The sequence below is a fragment of the Balaenoptera acutorostrata genome, chromosome 16 (genome assembly GCF_949987535.1).
Source record: "Balaenoptera acutorostrata chromosome 16, mBalAcu1.1, whole genome shotgun sequence".
In the NCBI taxonomy this organism is placed as follows: Eukaryota; Metazoa; Chordata; class Mammalia; order Artiodactyla; family Balaenopteridae; genus Balaenoptera; species Balaenoptera acutorostrata.
This window is the reverse complement of record NC_080079.1, coordinates 47,525,483-47,546,734: the sequence shown is the minus strand read 5'-3', so window position 1 is coordinate 47,546,734 and position 21,252 is coordinate 47,525,483. Positions and strand designations below refer to the sequence as shown.

Below are 21,252 nucleotides of genomic sequence, written 5' to 3'. Positions count from 1 at the left end.
CCTGCGATTTCTCACTCTTCCTTTACTTTGTTCTCAAATCAACTGCGATGATTTAGCTCTAAAAGTTACACAGCATTGCAAGAAGGCAATGCTACCCTCCCATTGTTTCAGAATACAACTGGGTGGACAAATCCTCCATGTTTTACTGGACTAAAAAATTGATTCTCTTTATTATGATTAAAAATGATAGAAGCAAGTTGTGAGTGTATAACTGAATCTTTGGGATTGAAGAAAAACATATTGTTTGCTATTGTAGATGGAAGCTGAGAGTACAATTTGATATTGATTTAAAAGGGATGAGTTGTTCATCCCTTTTAACTGGATGGTTCTTCATCCAGTATTCTCATTGTCATTCATCAGAAGCAGAATGATTTGGGGCATGAAATTCAAGAATTTCATGAACCATAGGCTGACTGTGGCATTGGCACATAAGTTGGTAGAAACCAAATCTAATCTCTTCTAATGGGATTCTGACACACAAAAAAACATGTTGAAGCCCTCAGTGGTCTCAGAGACTATGCAATGAATAGGGCTTTGAAAACTACCGCTAATGACTCTGTATGATCACTAATAGATTTTCTTTCTTTTTTGTAAGTATTTATTTATTTATTTATTTTTAGTTGTGTCGGGTCTTAGTTGTGGCACATGGAATCTTTTGTTGCATCACTCAGGCTCTTTGTTTTGGCGAGCAGGCTTCTCTCTAGTTGTGGCGCATGAGCTTAGTTACCCCATGGCATGTGGGATCTTAGTTCCCCGACCAGGGATGGAACCCACATCCCCTGCATTGGAAGGCGAATTCTTTTTTTGGCTTTTCTTTTTTTTTTAAAAAAGTACACAATTCAGTGGTTTTAGTATATTCAAAGACTTGTGCAACCTACACCAGAACTAATTTTAGAACATTTTCATCAACACAAGAGATAATCCCACCCCCGCATAAGCAGTCATTCCTCATTCTTGTCACCCCAGTCCCTGGTCACCACTGCTCTGCTTTCTGTCTCCATGGATTTACCTCTTTGGGTCATTTCATAGAAATGGAATCATTCAATATGTGTCCTGTTGTGTCTGGCTTCTTTCAGTGAGATCATGCTTTCAAGGTTCAGCCATGCTGTAGTGTGTGTCAGTATTTCATTCCTTTTTTTTTTTTTTTTTTTTAGTATTAGTTGTTTTTTTGTTTGTTTTTTTGTTTGTTTGTTTGTACTGCAGGTTCTTATCAGTCATCAGTTTTATACACATCAGTGTATACATGTCAATCCCAATCGGGAAGGTGGATTCTTAACCACTGGACCACCAGAGAAGTCCCTGATCACTAATAGGTTTTCAACATGCCATGAAGAACATATGTTGTGTTATTCATCTTGGTTTCTTATAATTTTATATTTTCTATATTTTGTAATGGATTAAAAAATAAAATACTTAGACAAGTATCGAGTGTTTAACAGAGCATTACTCATTTGACAAAGCAGAAATATGAGACTTGATTTGTATCCTTAGAAAACTGATAACCCAATTAAGAAGACCCTAGTACCCATGCTGGTGAATATAAAAAGAAAAGGCATGAAGGGGGCTGCATTACAGGGTGTGGTTTAATGGTGCTGTGGATGCACAGAGATGTGTGTAATGTGGAAAGAGCCCTGAGCTGGGGGGAAGAAGATATGGGTTCATATTCAGGCTCTTTCAGAGCACTCAATCCATTTGAGCTCTAGTTTCTTTCTAAGTATAATGAGGACAATAAATCAACCTAGAGATGCAGCCAAGACTGAATGAGAGAACTAAAGACAATGATATCAAGTGCTATGCAGGTTTAAGATGTTGCTATTGGTGAGTGATCACTGAGGACAGGAGCAGCCAAGGAAGCTGAGATGTCACAACTCCTCACCCCTGCCTGGCTCAGAGTGATGTTTGCAGTGGTTAACTGGAAAGGGTAAGTGGGGGCTAAATTGCATGTGACCACACAGAAAGAGGCCACTGGGACCACTGTGGATTTGACTGCAAAAATGACCTAGTGAGGAGAATCAACTGGGATGGGTAAATGAGAAATCATTCAGTGGCCCCTGATTTAAAGTACATCCCGTTAATCTCAGGAAGCCTCAGGCTCCTAAGTGTCACCATCCCTACTCAGGAAAGGCCAAAAAAGGGAGTTCCCTGACAGAGATGTATCATCAACCTTTCCTTAGTCCTACATTCTCTCCCAGCTCCCAAAGCCCATCTTCTTTCAGACCCAGTGTTCTTTTTCTTTTTCCTGCTCTTCAAATTCAATCAGGTCCATTTTTTTCAGATCACTTCTTCTCTTTCCTGCTCAGTTGAGTCCCCTGTCTTGGGCTCTGTTCAGCTTATCCATCTGTACTCTATCTAAGCAGCTGGTCCTCTCTCTGTAGCCCTTTTGATCCAGGTAGAGCATCCCTCCCTGCTGAGTGTTGCCTTGCTTGGAGTTTGCCTTCTCAGAACAAATGCATTCTTTTCCTTAAACTGACCTGGAAACTGAGACTTTGGGTTTTTTTGTGGGAACTGGCACCAATGTGCCTCCCTTAGCTGAGAGAGAGAAGCAACTCTTGCTTTCCCATAATGTTATCTTTTAAAATTAGTCCTCGTGATTTGATGCAGACAGACTCATGACCTTGCGTGCATTCAGCAGGCAGCACTTTTCTATGACTTCACATTATCAATTCTTTGAAGAGCCATAGAGAGGAACTGATAGAACTTTCACTTCTATTTCTCTGCTTTTTGTCTTTGATAATAAGTATCAGTTAAGGAAAGCACATCCTTCCTTCGAATGATTCCCCAACCATGAGCCCTTACCATTTTGGCTTCCCTGACACAAGCAGACCTGCTGCAAGTGGTAGGAACCAGACTGGTCTACCAGCACCAGCAACCACACAGTGACGTGTCTGGCTGATGGAGGTAAGATATTTCCCTGTGGTGCATCCAGCTCCCTCTCTGTGGAGGCTGCTTCATGAGCTTCAGTCTTAGCCACATTCCTGTCCTTTGGCCCAAGACAATATGGTAGTTTTATGGTTGTGTTTTAGACTGGTTTCATTTTTCTTCAGGTTTGTCTCCCTCAACACTATTGACATTTGGGCTGGATCATTGTTGTGAGGGTTGTCCTGTGCATTGTAGGATATTTAGCAGCATCCCTGGCCTCTACCAACTAGATGCCAGTAAGACAATGCCAGTTTAAGACAACCAAGAATGTCTTCAGATGTTGCCAAATCTCCTTGGCAGGTGAGGGGGGAGGGAACAAAATTGTTTCTGGATGAGAACCACTGAACTACAGCCAACTGGAGATGGCCTGTCTCACATTTGGAAGATTCATGGTTGCTGCTATGCCATTTCTGCCACTATGACAACGGCAGCCAGCTAATATGAGAGTTTCTGTATGTCAGGTCTGGGACTAAGTACTGCGACAATTTGTCTCTAGTTTTCCAGCAATGCTGTAAGAGGCTAGGTAACATAGCCAAGTCACACAATGAGTGGGTGGTGGAGATAAGATTTGAAAGGAAGCTCCAAGAATTCACAGCATAAGCTCCTAACCGTCAGAGTATATTATAGCTTGTCATGGTACTGTCCATGGTTGTGACAACAAGGGACTTTGTTGATAAGCAGCCAGCCTGCTGTAGCTCCTGCCTAACCTGACCAATGGGCCTGGAAGAGCAATCTGTTTGAATGTTTTTGGAAAATGTTACACTAGCCTCAACAGAGGACACAAGATTTAGATTCTACTAACTTTTGTCAGAAGTACTGAATTGGTGCAATGCCGTCTGCCACTTAATTAAAAGAGACAGAATACCTGAGCCACTCATACCTGCTCAACATCATTAATCATCAGGGAAATGCAAATCAAAACCACAATGAGATATCATCTCACACCTGTTAGGATATCTATTATCAAAAAATCAAAGGACCAGAAGTGTTGGTGAAGATGTGGAGAAAAGAGAACCGTTGTACACTTTTGATGGGGATGTAAACTGGTGCAGCCAGTGTGGAAAATAGTATGGAAGTTTGTTAAAAAATTAAAAATAGAACTACCATATGATCCAAAAATCCCACTTCTGTGTATGTATTCACGAAACTGAAATCCAAATATGGAACAGATATTTACACTTCCAGGTTCTTACAACATTATTCATAACAGCCAAGATATAGAAACAATTTAAGTGTCTATCGATGGATGAATGGATAAAAACATGTGGTATATACATCAATAGAATATTATTGAACCTTAAAAAAGAAGGAAACCCTGAAATATGTGACAACATGGGTGGCCCTAGAGGACACTGTACTAAGTAAAACAAGCTAGACCCAGAAAGACAAATACTACATGATCTCATTTTTTATGAGGAATCTAAAATATCCAACCTTGGGGACTTCCCTGGTGGTTCAGTGGTAAAGAACCTGCCTTGCAATGCAGGGGACGCGGGTTCAATCCCTGGTCGGGGGAACTAAGGTGCCACATGCTGTGGGGCAACTAAGCCCATGTGCCACAACTACTGAGCTCGTGTGCCTCAACTAGAGTCCTCATGCCACAAAACTACAGAGCCCATGCGCTCTGGAGCCTGTGCACCACAACTAGAGAAGAGAAAACCCGCACACCGCAACCAGAGAGAAGCCTGCGCACCGCAACAAAGAGACCACGCGCTGTAACGAAAGATCCCGCATGCCTCAATGAAGATCCCACGTGCTGCAACTAAGAGCCGATGCAGCCAAAAATAAATAAAATAAAATAAATAAATAATAAATAAATCTTTAAAAAATATATATGCATAGAGGTATCATTTATAAAAAAGAAAAAAGATATCCAAACTCATAGGACAGAGAGTAGAATAATGGTTAAGAGGCACTGAGGGGAGCCAGAAAGGGGGAGGTGTCAAAATATACAAATTTCAGTACTGCAAGATGAATAAGTTCTGGAGATCTACTGTACAACATAGGGCCTATTGCTATGATATTGTATTGTGTAGTTAAAATTTTGATAAGAGGGCAGATCTTATATTAAATGTTCTTAACCACAAAAGAAAACAAAAATAAAGGAGTTGGAAGAAACTTTTGGAGGTGATGTATAGATTTATGGCCTTGATTGTGATGATGGTTTCATGAGTGCATACTTATCTCCAGTCTCATCAATTGTATACATTAAGTATGCACAGCTTTTTTTTTTTTAATTTATTTTTGGCTGCGTTGGGTCTTCATTGCTGCACATGGGCTTTCTTTAGTTGTGGCGAGTGGGGGCTACTCTTTGTTGTGGTGTGCGGGCTTCTCATTGTGGTGGCTTCTCTTGCCGTGGAGCATGGGCTCTAGGCATGCAGGCTTCAGTAGCTGTGGAGAGCAGGCTTCAGTAGTTGTGACTTGCAGGCTCTACAGCGCAGGCTCAGTAGTTGTGGCACATGGGCTTAGTTGCTCCGCGGCATGTGGGATCTTCCCAGACCAGGGCTCCAACCCATGTCCCCTGCATTGGCAGGCAGATTCTTAACCACTGTGCCACCAGGGAAGTCCCGTATGCACAGCTTTTTGTATGTCAATCATACCTCAATAAGGGGGCTTTTAAAAGCAAAGTGTACCTTCTTTGAGTCAAAACATGTCTCAGATGAAAACTTTATTGGATGGAATGAATAGCATATTGGACATTGTGGACAACAGATTAGCAAATTTGAAGATATAATTATAGAAAATTTAAAAAATAAAACACACACAAAAGTAATTCATTTAAATTGAAAACAGCACCAGTGAAGTAGGGGATAACTTCAAGCAATCCAGCATGCATATAGTCAGATTTCTGAAGGAGAAGTGTATGTGTGAAAGAGGGATGACAAAAAAGTTTTAAAGAAATAATTGCCAAAATTTTCCAAATTCCATGAAAACAGACCCAAAAATCTCAGCAAAACCCAAGCACTAGAGACATGAAAAAAACTACACTGAGGCACATAATAATCAAATTGCTCAAAACCATTGTAAAAGAGAAAATCTTAAAAACAGCCAGATGAGAAAAGACAGTTGTATACAGGGAACAAAGATGAAGATAACATAGATTTCTCTTTGGAAATAAGTAAATGAGATCACAATGGCACAATACTTTTAAAGGACTGTGAATAAAAATATGCCAACCTAGAATTCTATACCTATGAAATTATCTTTTGAAAATGAAGTCATACAAAAAATGGTCACCAGCAAATCTGCAGAATAATAATTGGTTAAGTTAGTCTTTCTAAGAGAAGGAAATTATACCAGATGGAAATGTGGATCTAGAAAAAGAAATGAAAATCACCAGAAATAGTAACTACATGGGTAGGTATATAAGATATTCTAAAAATTATTTAAATTTCTTTGAGAGATAATTGACTCTTTTAACAAAAATTGTAACAATGAACTGTGAGGTTTATAACATATGTACAAGGAAAATGTATGTTAGCAATAACATAAAGGCCGGGGGGTAGAAATGGAAGTATACTATTACAAGTTTCTTATATTACATGTGAAGTGGTAAAATATCACTTGACTATAGACAATGATAAGTTAAAGATGTATGTATAAACCCTAAAGCAATCACTGAAATGATAATCAAAGAATAATAGTTACGAAGCCAATAAGGAGATAAAATAGAATCTTCACAATGAGGTGGTAGGAGACTTTTGGGTTGATGTATATTTTCTTTTTTAATATATTTATTTACTTATTTAGTTAGTTAGTTAGTTTTGGCTGAGTTGGGTCTTTGCTGCTGCTCTCAGGCTTTCTCTAGTTGCCGTGAGCGAGGGGTACTCTTCATTGCGGTGCGCGGGCTTCTCATTGCGGTGGCATAAGGTGACAAGTATTTTGGGAAGTTGACCAGTTAGTTGAAGGCAGCACCAAGCTTGGAACTTAGGGCTTCCAATGCAAAATGTTTCAGAGTTTACTACTGGTCCCTTTGTATTCCACTTTCACTGCCACTTCCCTAAGCTGTCATTCTCGTTCTCCCGATTTCTGCAACAGTCTCTGTATCCACTTTCCTACTTTGATCTTGGTTTTTCCAATTTCTTTTTCATACAACATCCACAGCTATGAATTATAATATGTAACTAATCAGAACACAGCTGTGATTTTTTTTAGAGCATGTTTAATACTTCTTCATTGTCAATAAGATGAAATCTGAACTTTGTAATATGACCTTCAAGGCCAAGTATGATTCAATCATGGTGTAGAACATACTTCATAAAATTTACTTGTGATTGTCTAATCTCAGAGTTTGGGTTAAAAAGCAAACAAAAGAAAAGAAAAATGGCGTTACTCTTCTAGAGGTATTTCCTCTGAAGATGAAAGAGACACATTTCTATCCTGGAAATAAGAGCTAAAAACACACAATGGATGAGGATTGAAATACCGGAAATGTTGGTTTTAAAATAGGTTATCAGTTGGAAGATAACCTTGTAGGTTTTAAAATAGGTTAGCAATCGGAACACAACCTTGTAGTTGACAACACAAGTCTACCATAAAAAATGTTTAAATTATTTTCATTAGTAATATAAATTAGATCGATAAGCAAATAACTTAGATTCCATTGCCCTGAGTCTTTGGAAGAAATCATACAAATGTGGAATAAGTGCTCCTTTTCACTGATGAACACACACATTCTATAGTAACAGTTTTAGGATAAGAACGAATCATAAGTATGCATTATGCAACTGAGGGCTTGGAGCTGGAATAAATTATTTAGAAAATGGGAGCATTGGTCAGCTGTGGGATGCTGTGGTTATTCCCTCTCCTTAGAGGATGGTATGAAAGCTAAAACAGTTCTATTTCTTTCAGCATGGAAATGATTCATACATGTGTAGCTAAGCTATCCAAAAACAGCAATTAAGAGCACATCTGATGCAAACCATATATATCCCAATATGAAGGGTTCTATAACCATTATTTCTTTGAGGTAGGCATGAAGGACATATAGACCTGAGCACTGGTACTGTTTCCATCATTTCCTTCATAACCACAATCTATCATTTTAATTATACAAATGCCTTTTGGTAAATAGTTGCTAATTCTGTTGAATAATGTTTATGGCCAAATGGCAGTAAAATAAAGAGCATGAATTACTAAATTTCAGAAATTTTAAGACGTGGTTTAAATCAGAGGGAAGAATGAAAATTTAGTAAGGGATTTTGCAATTAAAATCAAATGTCATCAGTATGTGGAATATTTAGGGAGAAGATATTTATGTTCACCAAGGTGAAAAATGGCCTTGAGAAAACAGAGATCTTTCATTGCTAGGGATGAGCAAACAGAGATCAAGTGAGGTCTGCCACAGACTTTCCACTACAACTATGTGGACTACTACATTGTCTGAAATGAAGACAAATGGTTTTCTGAAGCTATCCACTCCAAGACCATTTGATTTTTTTATCTTGATATTTTCATTCTGCACATTATCTTTCTCAGAGCCTGGTGGACCTGCTTGTTCCGTAGAGTGTAGATGACAGGGTTCAGCATCAGGGTCACCACCGTGTTCACAGGGCCAGCCTCCTTACTGGAATCCAGCCTGTTCACTTGCTTTGGTTTCACATATATAAAGACACAGCTGACGTACATCAGAGAGAGAACAATGAGGTGAGAGGAGCAGGTGGAGAAAGCTTTCTGTCGCTCCTTGGCTGACGGGAGTCCCATGATTGTGACTACTTTATGTTGCTGTATGCAATGATGGTTGTAATAAGGGATGTCAAAATGACGAACAAAGCAAGGTCGAAGATCAACATTTCAACTGATCTGGTGTCAGAACAGGAGAGATGGATCAGGGGGCCGAGGTCACAGAAGAAGTGAGGGATGACATGGGGGCCACAGAAGGATAAGTGGGACACATTTACCACCAAACCAGAAATGAGAGTGAAGCCCAAAGCACAGCAGGCTGTGAACAGGAGGAAACAAGTCTTCAGGTTTGTGAAGATCAGGTAATGCAGAGGCTTGCAAATGGCCAAGTATCGGTCCAGAGATATCACTACTATGAGGACGAAACCTGCTGCTCCCAGAAATACTAACACAAAGGCTTGTGTGAGACAGACAGCAAAAGAAATTGTTTGCCTAAAAGAAAGATGACCAACAATTTACGAATAACAGCACTTGTGAAACAACACTGAAAGAAGGAGAAAATGCTGAGGAAAAAGTACATAGGTGTCTGGAGCCGGGAGTCAAAACAAGTGATGGTGACTATGAGCTCATTGCCTGCAATGGATGCCAGGTATGCCAGCACGTGCACCAGGAAGAGGACCTTTCCCAGGTACTGGTCAGTAGGAAACCTCTCCAAGGTGAATTCTTGGACAGTTGTCTCATCCCTCATTTCCATCAACATCTCTTTCCACAGCAGCATCATCTGTGGGTCTTAACCTACAATAAAGACATCACAGCAAGCACAAAGGCTTTAGAGGAGCACGAGATCAAGATACTTAACTACCCAAGAAGGTGGCTACATAGATAGCAAAGTAGTCCAGTTAGTTGGTTATTCAATCAGAAGGACATGACTTCAATACTAGCTCAATACTGAGTTCTAATCCCTGAGATATTGGTTATCTTTGGAAAGTTAGTTAAACTTTGTAAACTCTATTTTCACTCTGTGTAAAAAGAAGATAGGATCTACCTGTTCACGTACTGGTGAGAATGAAATAGAATAGAGCATGTAATTCACTTGTCATGTGATATCAATGATTCTTTTTAAAATTTTTTTATTTTTTAACATCTTTATTGGAGTATAATTGCTTTACAATGGTGTGTTAGTTTCTGCTTTATAACAAAGTGAATCAGTTATACGTATACATATGTTCCCATATCTCTTCCCTCTTGCATCTCCCTCCCTCCCACCCTCCCTATCCCACCCCTCTAGATGGTCACAAAGCACCGAGCTGATCTACCTGTGCTATGCGGCTGCTTCCCACTAGCTATCTATTTTACGTTTGGTAGTGTATATATGTCCATGCCACTCTCTCACTTTGTCACAGCTTACCCATCCCCCTCCCCATATCCTCAAGTCCATTCTCTAGTAGGTCTGTGTCTTTATTCCCATCTTGCCCCTAGGTTCTTCATGACCTTTTTTTTTTCTTAGATTCCATATATATGTGTTAGCATACGGTATTTGTTTTTCTCTTTCTGACTTACTTCACTCTGTATGACAGACTCTAGGTCCATCCACCTCACTACAAATAACTCAATTTCATTTCTTTTTATGGCTGAGTAATATTCCATTGTATATATGTGCCCCATCTTCTTTATCCATTCATCTGTTGATGGACACTTAGGTTGCTTCCATGTCCTGGCTATTATAAATAGAGCTGCAATGAACATTTTGGTACATGACTCTTTTTGAATTATGGTTTCTCAGGGTATATGCCCAGTAGTGGGATTGCTGTGTCATATGGTAGTTCTATTTTTAGTTTTTTTTTTTTTTAAAGCATTTTTTTTTAAATAGCTACTTTATTTATTTATTTATTTATTTATTTATTTATTTTTTATTTTTGGCTGTGTTGGGTCTTCGGTTCGTGCGAGGGCTTTCTCTAGTTGCGGCAAGTGGGGGCCACTCTTCATCGCGGCGCGGGGACCGCTCTTCATCGCGGTGCGCGGGCCTTTCACTATCGCGGCCCCTCCCGTTGCGGGGCACAGGCTCCAGACGCGCAGGCTCAGTAGTTGTGGCTCACGGGCCCAGCTGCTCCGTGGCATATGGGATCTTCCCAGACCAGGGCTCGAACCCGTGTCTCCTGCATTAGCAGGCAGATTCTCAACCACTGCGCCACCAGGGAAGCCCTATTTTTAGTTTTTTAAGGAACTTCCATACTGTTCTCCATAGTGGCTGTATCAATTTACATTCCCACCAACAGTGCAAGAGGGTTCCCTTTTCTCCACACCCTCTCCAGCATTTATTGTTTCTAGATTTTTTGATGATGGCCATTCTGACTGGTGTGAGATGATATCTCATTGTAGTTTTGATTTGCATTTCTCTAATGATTAATGACGTTGAGCATTCTTTCATGTGTTTGTTGGCAATCTGTGTATCTTCTTTGGAGAAATGTCTATTTAGGTCTTCTGCCCATTTCTGGATTGTGTTGTTTTTTCGTTATTGAGCTGCATGAGCTGCTTGTAAATCTTGGAGATTAATCCTTTGTCAGTTGCTTCATTTGCAAATATTTTCTCCCATTCTGAGGGTTGTCTTTTGGTCTTGTTTATGGTTTCCTTTGCTGTGCAAAAGCTTTTAAGTTTCATTAGGTTCCATTTGTTTATTTTTGCTTTTATTTCCATTTCTGTAGGAGCTGGGTCAAAAAGGATCTTGCTGTGATTTATGTCATAGGGTGTTCTGCCTATGTTTTCCTCTAAGAGTTTGATAGTGTCTGGCCTTACATTTAGGTCTTTAATCCATTTTGAGTTTACTTTTGTGTATGGTGTTAGGGAGTGTTCTAATTTCATACTTTTACATGTACCTGTCCAGTTTTCCCAGCACCACTTATTGAAGAGGCTGTCTTTTCTCCACTGTATATGCTTGCCTCCTTTATCAAAGATAAGGTGACCATATGTGCGTGGGTTTATCTCTGGGCTTTCTATCCTGTTCCATTGATCTATATTTCTGTTTTTGTGCCAGTACCATACTGTCTTGATTACTGTAGCTTTGTAGTATAGTCTGAAGTCAGGGAGCCTGATTCCTCCAGCTCCATTTTTCATTCTCAAGATTGCTTTGGCTATTCGGGGTCTTTTGTGTTTCCACACAAATTGTGAAATTTTTTGTTCTAGTACTGTGAAAAATGCCATTGGTAGTTTGATAGGGATTGCATTGAATCTGTAGATTGCTTTGGGTAGTAGTGTCATTTTCACAATGTTGATTCTTCCAATCCAAGAACGTGGTATATCTCTCCATCTATTTGTATCATCTTTAATTTCTTTCATCAGTGTCTTATAATTTTCTGCATACAGGTCTTTTGTCTCCTTAGGTAGGTTTATTCCTAGGTATTTTATTCTTTTTGTTGCAATGGTAAATGGGAGTGTTTTCTTATTTTCTCTTTCAGATTTTTCATCATTAGTGTATAGGAATGCAAGAGATTTCTGTGCATTAATTTTGTATCCTGCTACTTTACCAAATTCTTTGATTAGCTCTAGGAGTTTTCTGGTAGCATCTTTAGGATTCTCTATGTATAGTATCATGTCATCTGCAAACAGTGACAGCTTTACTTCTTCTTTTCTGATTTGGATTCCTTTTATTTCCTTTTCTTCTCTGATTGCTGTGGCTAAAACTTCCAAAACTACGTTGAATAATAGTGGTGAGAGTGGGCAACCTTATCTTGTTCCTGATCTTAGAGGAAATGGTTTCAGTTTTTCACCATTGAGAATGCTGTTGGCTGTGGGTTTGTCATATATGGCCTTTATTATGTTGAGGTAAGTTCCCTCTACGCCTACTTTCTGGAGAGTTTTTTATCATAAATGGGTGTTGAATTTTGTCAAAAGCTTTTTCTGCATCTATTGAGATGATCATATGGTTTTTCTCCTTCAATTTGTGAATATGGTGTATCACATTGATTGATTTGCATATACTGAAGAATCCTTGCATTCCTGGGATAAACCCCACTTGATCATGGTGTATGATCCTTTTAATGTGTTGTTGGATTCTGTTTGCTAGTATTTTGTTGAGGATTTCTGCATCTATGTTCATCCGTGATATTGGCTTGTAATTTTCTTTCTTGTGACATCTTTGGCTGGTTTTGGTATCAGGGTGATGGTGGCTTCGTAGAATGAGTTTGGGAGTGTTCCTCCCTCTGCTCTATTTTGGAATAGTTTGAGAAGGATAGGTGTTAGCTCTTCTCTAAATGTTTGATAGAATTCGCCTGTGAAGCCATCTGGTCCTGGGCTTTTGTTTGTTGGAAGATTTTTCATCACAGTCTCAATTTCAGTGCTCGTGATTGGTCTGTTTATATTTTCTATTTCTTCCTGGTTCAGTCTCAGAAGGTTGTGCTTTTCTAAGAATTTGTCCATTTCTTCCAGGTTGTCCATTTTATTGGCATATAGTTGCTTGTAGTAATCTCTCATGATCCTTTGTATTTCTGCAGTGTCAGTTGTTACTTCTCCTTTTTCATTTCTAATTCTATTGAGTCGTCTCCCTTTTTTTCTTGATGAGTCTGGCTATGGTTTATCAATTTTGTTTATCTTCTCAAAGAACCATCTTTTAGTTTTATTGATCTTTGCTATTGTTTCCTTCATTTCTTTTTCATTTATTTCTGATCTGATCTTTATGATTTCTTTCCTTCTGCTAACTTAGGGGGTTTTGTTTTTCTTTCTCTAATTGCTTTAGGTGTAAGATTAGGCTGTTTATTTGAGATGATTTTTGTTTCTTGAGGTGGGATTGTGTTGCTATAAACTTCCCTCTTAGAACTGCTTTTGCTGCAACCCATAGGTTTTGGGTCATCATGTTTTGTCATTTGTTTCTAGGTATTTTGATTTCCTCTTTGATTTCTTCAGTGATCTCTTGATTATTAAGTAGTGTAGTAGTGTAGTAAGTAGTAGTGTATTGTTTAGCCTCCATGTGTTTGTATTTCTTACAGATTTTTTCCTGTAACTGATAGCTAGTCTCATAGTGTTGTGGTCGGAAAAGATACTTGATATGATTTCAATTTTCTTAAATTTACCAAGGCTTGATTTGTGACCCAAGATATGATCTATCCTGGATAACATTCTGTGAGCACTTGAGAAGAAAGTGTATTCTGTTGTTTTTGGATGGAATGTCCTATAAATATCAATTACGTCCATCTTGTTTAATGTATCATGTAAAGCCGGTGTTTCCTTATTTATTTTCATTTTGGATGATATGTCCATTGGTGAAAGTGGGGTGTTAATGTCTGCTACTATGATTGTGTTACTGTCGATTTCCCCTTTTATGGCTGTTAGCATTTGCCTTATGTATTGGGGTGCTCCTATGTTGGGTGCATAAATATTTACAATTGTTATATCTTCTTTTTGGATTGATCCCTTGATCATTATGCAGTGTCCTTCTTTGTCTCTTGTAATAGTCTTTATTTTAAAGTCTATTTTGTCTGATATGAGAATTGCTACTCCAGCTTTCTTTTGATTTCCATTTGCATGGAATATCTTTTTCCATCCCCTCACTTTCAGTCTGTATGTGTCCCTAGGTCTGAAGTGGTTCACTTGTAGACAGCATATATATGGGTCTTGTTTTTGTATCCATTCAGCCAGTCTATGTCTTTTGGTTGGAGCATTTAATCCATTTACATTTAAGGTAGTTATCAATATGTATGTTTCTATTACCATTTTCTTAATTGTTTTGTGTTTGTTATTGTGGGTCTTTTCCTACTCGTTTTTCCTTCCTAGAGAAGTTTCTTTAGCATTTGTTGTAAAGCTGGTTTGGTGGTGCTGAATTCTCTTAGCTTTTGCTTGTCTGTAAAGGTTTTAATTTCTCTGTCGAATCTGAATGATTTCCTTGCTGGGTAGAGTAATCTTGTCTGTAGGTTTTTCCCATTTACCACTTTAAATATGTCCTGTCACTCCCTTCTGGCTTTCAGAGTTTCTGCTGAAAGATCAGCTGTTTACCTTATGGGGATTCCCTTGTATATTACTTGTTGCTTTTCCCTTGCTGTTTTTAATATTTTGTCTTTGTATTTAATTTTTGATAGTTTGATTAAAAGGTGTCTTGGCATGTTTCTCCTTGGATTTATCCTGTATGGGACTCCCTGCGCTTCCTGGACTTGATTAGCTATTTCCTTTCCCATATTAGGGAATTTTTCAACTATAATCTCTTCAAATATTTTCTCAGTCCCTTTCTATTATTTTTTAATTTTAAAAATTTATTTTATTTATTTATTTTTGGCTGCATTGGGTTTTAGTTGCTGCAAGTGGGTTTTTCTCTAGTTGCGGCGAGTGGGGGCTACTCTTCATTGCACACGGGCTTCTCATTGCAGTGGCTTCTCTTGTTGTGGAGCACGGGCTCTAGGCACACGGGTTTCAGTAGTTGTGGCACTCGGGCTCAGTAGTTGTGGCTCACGGGCTCTAGAGCACAGGCTCAGTAGTTGTGGTGCATGGGCTTAGTTGCTCCGTGGCATGTGGGATCTTCCTGGACCAGGGCTCGAACCCGTGTTCCCTGCGTTGGCAGGCGGATTCTTAACCACTGTGCCACCAGGTAAGTCCTAGTCCCTTTCTTTTTCTCTTCTTCTTCTGGGACCTCTATAATTCGAATGTTGGTGCGTTTAATGTTGTCCCAGAGGTCTCTGAGACTGTCCTCAATTCTTTTCATTCTTTTTTCTTTATTCTGCTCTGCAGTAGTTATTTCCACTATTTTATCCAGGTCACTTATCCGTTCTTCTACCTCAGTTATTCTGCTATTGATTCCTTCTAGAGAATTTTTAATTTCATTTATCATGTTTTTCACCGTTTGTTTGCTCTTCAGTTCTTCTAGGTCCCTGTTAAATGTTTCTTGTATTTTCTCCATTCTATTTCCAAGATTTTGGATCATCTTTACTATCATTACTCTGAATTATTTTTCCGGTAGACTGCCTATTTCCTCTTCATTTGTTTGGTCTGGTGGGTTTTTATCTTGCTTCTTCATCTGCTGTGTTTCCCTGTCTTCTCATGATCCTTTGGTTCTTAAGGTACAAATAAATCCAGACTTAAGGGAATCTATGCAACCAAGGTAGACTCAGCCAGGGAGTCAGGAGAGCTGAAGGCTGTGTGTAGAGTCAACACTCATTCTTATTGTCCCTATTCTCCAAGTTTCTTCTCTCTCTGAGGTCAAAGATGATGGGGTTGTTACTTTTGTTTCTGATAGCCATAAAAGTGGACTCATCTCACATGGTCTAGGATGTGGTAACAAGATTTTAAATAGAGACATTCAAAAGGACATGGATCTTTTGTTCCTGTTTAACCTTGAGTAAATTACTGGAATTCTCTGTTTATAATAGGAAATATCTATTGGGGTCTGAATTGTTTCCTCCCCAAAGTCATATGGGAAAGCCCTAACCCCCAGTGTGACTGTATTGGTAGATAGGGCCTTTAAGGGTGGAATTCAGGTTAAATGAGGTCATGAGGGTGGGGTCCTAATCTAATAGGACTAGACTGGTATCCTTTTAAGAGACACTAGAGAATGAAATCTCTCTCTCTGCTCCAGTGCATGGAGTGAGGAAAGGCCAAGTGGGGACACAGTGAGAAGGCAGATGTCTGGAAAGTAGGAAGATATTCCTCACTGAAAACCATCTCTGTTGGAACCTTGAACATGGGCTTCTGGTCTCCAGAACTGTGAGAAAATAAACATCTGCTGTTTAAGCCACTAAGTCAGATATCTTGCTATGGCAGCCCAAGCAGACTAGTATACATCTAACGTATATAAAGCATCTGGCAAAGAGTGGCACAAATATTGAGTTCCTTCTTCAATATCTTCTACACTTCAGACACAGATATTCAATCTCCCATTATATTTTTCACCCGGATACTCCAAGCATCTCAAGATCAGCACTTCCTAAAGCAAATTAATCATCTTCTCCCCCAAACCTCCTAGTCACCTAGGCTGGAAACCTCCATCATCTTGTTTCCTCTCTTGCTTGCACCTCAAATCTGATGTGTCTCCAGGCCTGTCCACTGTTACCACAGTATCTCTTACTTCTCTCCTCCCTGCACTCCCTACTCCATAGCCCTGCTTTAAACATTTCTTTCAACTTGGACTATTACAAGAGTACTCTTGACTCTCAGGGACACCAAGTGGTCTCTGTGACCCAAGTGTCTACCTTTCAAATCATATAGAAAAGAGTCTCTCCAAATTACCAACTTCACATCTCTTCCCAAAAACTTCACTGACTTTGGAGGATCTGGAATTGCTTGGTCACAAAACTGATATATATAAAAAAGTCTGTTTTAAAGTCTACCAAGTCCTAAAAATGTTCCAGATATGGTTTTAAGGGGAAAAACACAGTTTTGGGTGACTTAAAAGTTGAAAATGACATTAGTTTTCTAAAACCATATAGATTCTATGTGTATTTTATACTTCAAAGAGCATAACAGAAGAATCTGGTCATTACAAAATAATCATCCAATTTAGAGGAGGATGAGGTTAAGTGGCCTTCCCAGGTTCCTTCAGACCATGAGAATCTGATTGCTTAGAGTTTGATGGTATTTTATACATTTGTCCTTTCACTACCTATTTAATTAATTCATTCAACAAATATAAGTGTGTGCTATGTGCAAGGCTGAAGAATGAATTATGCAATGAGCAAGGACTTTCCAAAGAATAGAGAAGACTGAAGAAGAGGGAGAGGGATGGCAGACAGGGAAAGTGAAGTTCTAGGTGGGACTCTAGCTAGGTTGCCATGGAAGCTGACAGCCAACCTGGAAACTTTCCAGAACTAACTTCTTAACTCTTTCTCTAACCTTCTTTCTGTACTTCCTTCTTGGCCTTTCTTCATTAAAACTTTCAATTGAATGACTACTATAAGCCAGGAGTTCACTGTCTAGTAGGTGAGAGGGAGAATGAGAAAGAGATTGAAACATGGATCATTACAATTCAGTTAAAGGAAGAACATCTAAGGAAGTTTCAAAGCCTACTTTCTGGAGGCCTCTCAGAATAGATACTAGTCAAAGCAGAATAAGCAAAGGTACAGAGCAATTTGGAGTTGATGTCATTAAGTGTGGGGCAGGGAATGAAAGGTAACTTGTGCCCCAAGGCAGGAAGTGAAGCCTGTAGGTCCAGTGAGCCAGGTGGGTCTCTTCTGGGAGATTTTTCTTCTGGCTGGCTATTATTTCTCATTGGATCATCCATTAGCTTCTAACCTGTGCTCCAAAAACCTTCATGCATCCCATCTTATTAAACCATTTCACTCTTAAGGTTGATATTTAAGGCTCTCCTGGAGGCCCATTCCAGCCTTATCTCTCACAACTCTTAGATGAAACTGGACTGTCACTAAAGCAGCCACTTGCTGTTCTCTGAGCAGATTCTTCTGTGCTATGCAGCTTCTGCTCCATCATGTACCTCTGCCTCTCACCATACCAGGCTCTCTCCCTCTGCCACCCCCTCCTCCAACACAGACACAGTCACACACAGAGCCTTCAAAACACAGTTCAGGTGTGGCAAACTGGTAAGAAGTGTTGTGAACTTTAAAATCTGTTTCTCTTGAAAAATCAAAAGACCTGGCATATCTGGTCCAGAATCTCTGCATGACATTAACTGGCTAAAACTGAGTCAGGGTTATCCTTTTAGATGGGCATATGCACTTCAGTTTACAGCACTCAGCTCTTCTCACTTCATTTACATTAGCTACCTGGCCTCTACAGACTTTTGGGTTTCTATTCCCTAACCTAATGTAAATGTCATCCCTTTCAAGATCCCTTCCTTCTTCCCTGTACCAGATGTAAATTCTCCCAATTTGAATGGCAGTCCTACTGTATATTCATGACCTGTACTTTTAGTATTACCTTAAAAAAAAAAATTACCTTTTCTACCAGTCTTTTACACATGGCCAGTATTCAACAAATATTTCTCAACAGAATGGCAGCACTTTACTTCCCTAACATGGGGAATAAATACTGTTTGTGGCTATGCATTTCTATTTTGAAGATGTACTCCCACTACCTGCCAAAAAAAATCATACAAATACTTACATTTCCCTTAGGAACTTATTAGATGGTTCTTGCCCCTTATAGGTATCCCTTTCTCTCAGGAGTATTGACTCAGTCAAAATAAAATTGAACTCACCTTTAAATTTGTGGGAGTAATACTTTTGCCACTGACAATTTCAGATTTGATTCAATAGCTTCTCTGCCTCTGAAGACATAATAAGTCGATCAGTAAAATCTAAACAATGTCTTTTGTAAAAGATAACTGTGATCACTTCATAAGGCATACCTTGTTTTATTGTGCTTTGCTATACTGCTTTTTTTTTTAAAACAAATTGAAGGTTTGTGTCAACCCTACATCAAACGAGTCTATTGGTGCCATTTTTCCAACAGCACTTGTTCACTTCATTTTTCTGTGCCATATTTTGGCAATTCTTGCAATATTTCAAACATTTTCATTATTGTTATATTTGTTACATGATCTGTGATCAGTGATCTTTGACGTTACTGCTATGACTCACTGAAGGCTCAGATGATGGTTAGCATTTTTTAGCAATAAAGTATTTTTAATTAAGGTATTACATTGTTCTTTAGACATCATGCTATTGCAGTTAATGGACTACAGTACAGTTAAACATAACTTCTATATGTACTGGGAAATCAGAAAATTCAAGTGACTCACTTCATCATGACATTTGCTTTATTGTGGTACTCCAAGGCATGCCTGTACTGACAAAACACTTTGTGGATATCCTATTGGATGAAACTTCTGTCAACAAAGCCATCTTCTATGACTCTGCACTCAAATACAAGGCCATGAGGGAGGCAAAGTTCAAGTTTGAGACAATCAAAGACAGGAAAAATAAGTGATTCTTCCAAAGGCTGTGATTTTAGATGTTGCCTACAACATCAAAACAATTTTCCAAGAGAAAAATAAACAGAAGGTAGTAGTATCCAAAATACTCCATTAAAAATTTTTTTTTATGGATAACTGTCATTATGAGTATCGCAGAAACTGTGGTGATTTGAAAGATACAAAAAAAAAAATCAGAAGAATGTTAGCATTCAATAGAAATTAAAACCTAAGCTGAAGGCTAATCAAAATGTTTCGTACTCGGCATTGTTCTGATGAAAGATAAGAAATTTGTTTGTTTAGTTTTGTAAATAATTCATATAACTCAGAAAAAGTTAAACTTAGATTTCAAAGGAGCTACAATGCACCAACACTTGACTTTTTAAAAACCTCACTTTGCTATAGGCAAACATTTAAGATAATCAGGGTTATATAAAGCTCTCAAAGGGGAAGGCAGGAAGGCAAGTAAATTGTAGATTTTTAATTTGCAAGTTGAGATGGTTTTGGAAAAATAATTTTGGTTTAATTATTTATTCACATAGATCTAAAAGGCTAGCTCAGTTTGTCAGAGCACAAGAGAATGCCAGAAGTCAAAGCCATGGGGATGGACTCTAACATAAATCCATTCTAATTTCTGGAAAACAAGTGACACGGCGTAACACCATCACAAAGGATAGTATTAGCAGGAATAGGAGACCTGCGGTCTAATTCAGTTCTCTCTTTGGCTTCTAGAGTATCACTTACTAAGAATTTAGTGAAAACCAGGGAAATTCTACTCCTTTAATTAATAATTATCCATAAGCAGCAGGAAAGAAACAAAGGAAAGCTAACATAGAGTGATGCACCTCGTGGATTAAACATTTGTGAACATGAATTCATTTTAATATGTTGAATCTTGAGTCATACTTACAAACCAATGGCTAATACACTACAAAACTTTACAAACATAAAATCTCATCTACTACAGAACCCCAAAACTAATGGAATTAATTTCTTCTCCCTTTTAAGTATTCCTTCCACAGAAATTCCTGAAACTGCGTAGTCATTGGAACTACACTTCTACACGTGTCATCAAAACATGACTGTTTTGTCAAAATGATTCAAGAAGCAATTTCGAACGAGATCAAGGAGCTTATATTCTCTCAAAACACAATTTCAATTCTTTGTACTCCAGGTTACATAAAAAATAAGGAAGGCTGGACTCAATGTAATTTCTCTCAGCCCAATGTCATTAAACTCCCAATGTCTCCATGCTAGGAAAGGATACAGTATTTAAGTGCACTATTAAAAAATATCTCCAGTTCTAAAAGAAATGCTTTTTATTTTTTAAAAGAGGGCTGATGCAGTGCCCTTTACTTAGCGGAGACCAGCCACTGACTTCCTTCCTTTACCAGCTTTCCAAGATGATACTAAGTGAGTTTTTGCCCTAATATTTTTGCTCCGGGTTTTACGAGGCTTCTCTTCTTTGTGCACCTTCATGTGCTGCCTAAGATGAGAGCTCTGGCTGAAGCATTTGCCACATTCACTGCACTGGTAGGGTTTCTCCCCTGTGTGGGTTCTCTGATGTTGAATGAGGTGGGAACTCTGGCTGAAACATCGGCCACATTCATCACACTGATAGGGTTTTTCTCCAGTATGAATTCTCTGGTGCTGAATGAGATTTGAGCTCTGTTTAAACCTTTCTCCACACTCATCACATTTGTAGGGCTTTTCCCCAGTATGGATCCGTCGATGCTGAATGAGATTAGAACTCTGAAAGAAACTTTTTCCACAATCAGCACATTTATGGGATTTCTTTCCAGTATGGATCTTCTGGTGTTGAAAAAGAGTTGAGCTCTGACTGAAACTCTTTTCACATTCAACACATTTAT

At 38.8% G+C, this 21,252-nt stretch overlaps 2 protein-coding genes across 3 annotated transcripts in view; both read right to left on the bottom strand.

Moving 5' to 3' along the window:
* Positions 1-21,252, bottom strand: part of ALOX5 (arachidonate 5-lipoxygenase) — a 97,280-nt gene that overhangs the window by 72,784 nt on the left and 3,244 nt on the right. The window lies entirely within an intron of this gene.
* Positions 7,999-9,329, bottom strand: LOC130705023 (olfactory receptor 6C75-like). Its single transcript, XM_057530694.1, is given in 3 exon segments — positions 7,999-8,634; positions 8,637-9,025; positions 9,028-9,329. Coding segments are annotated over 3 exon segments (960 nt in total). The 5' UTR covers positions 9,323-9,329; the 3' UTR covers positions 7,999-8,358.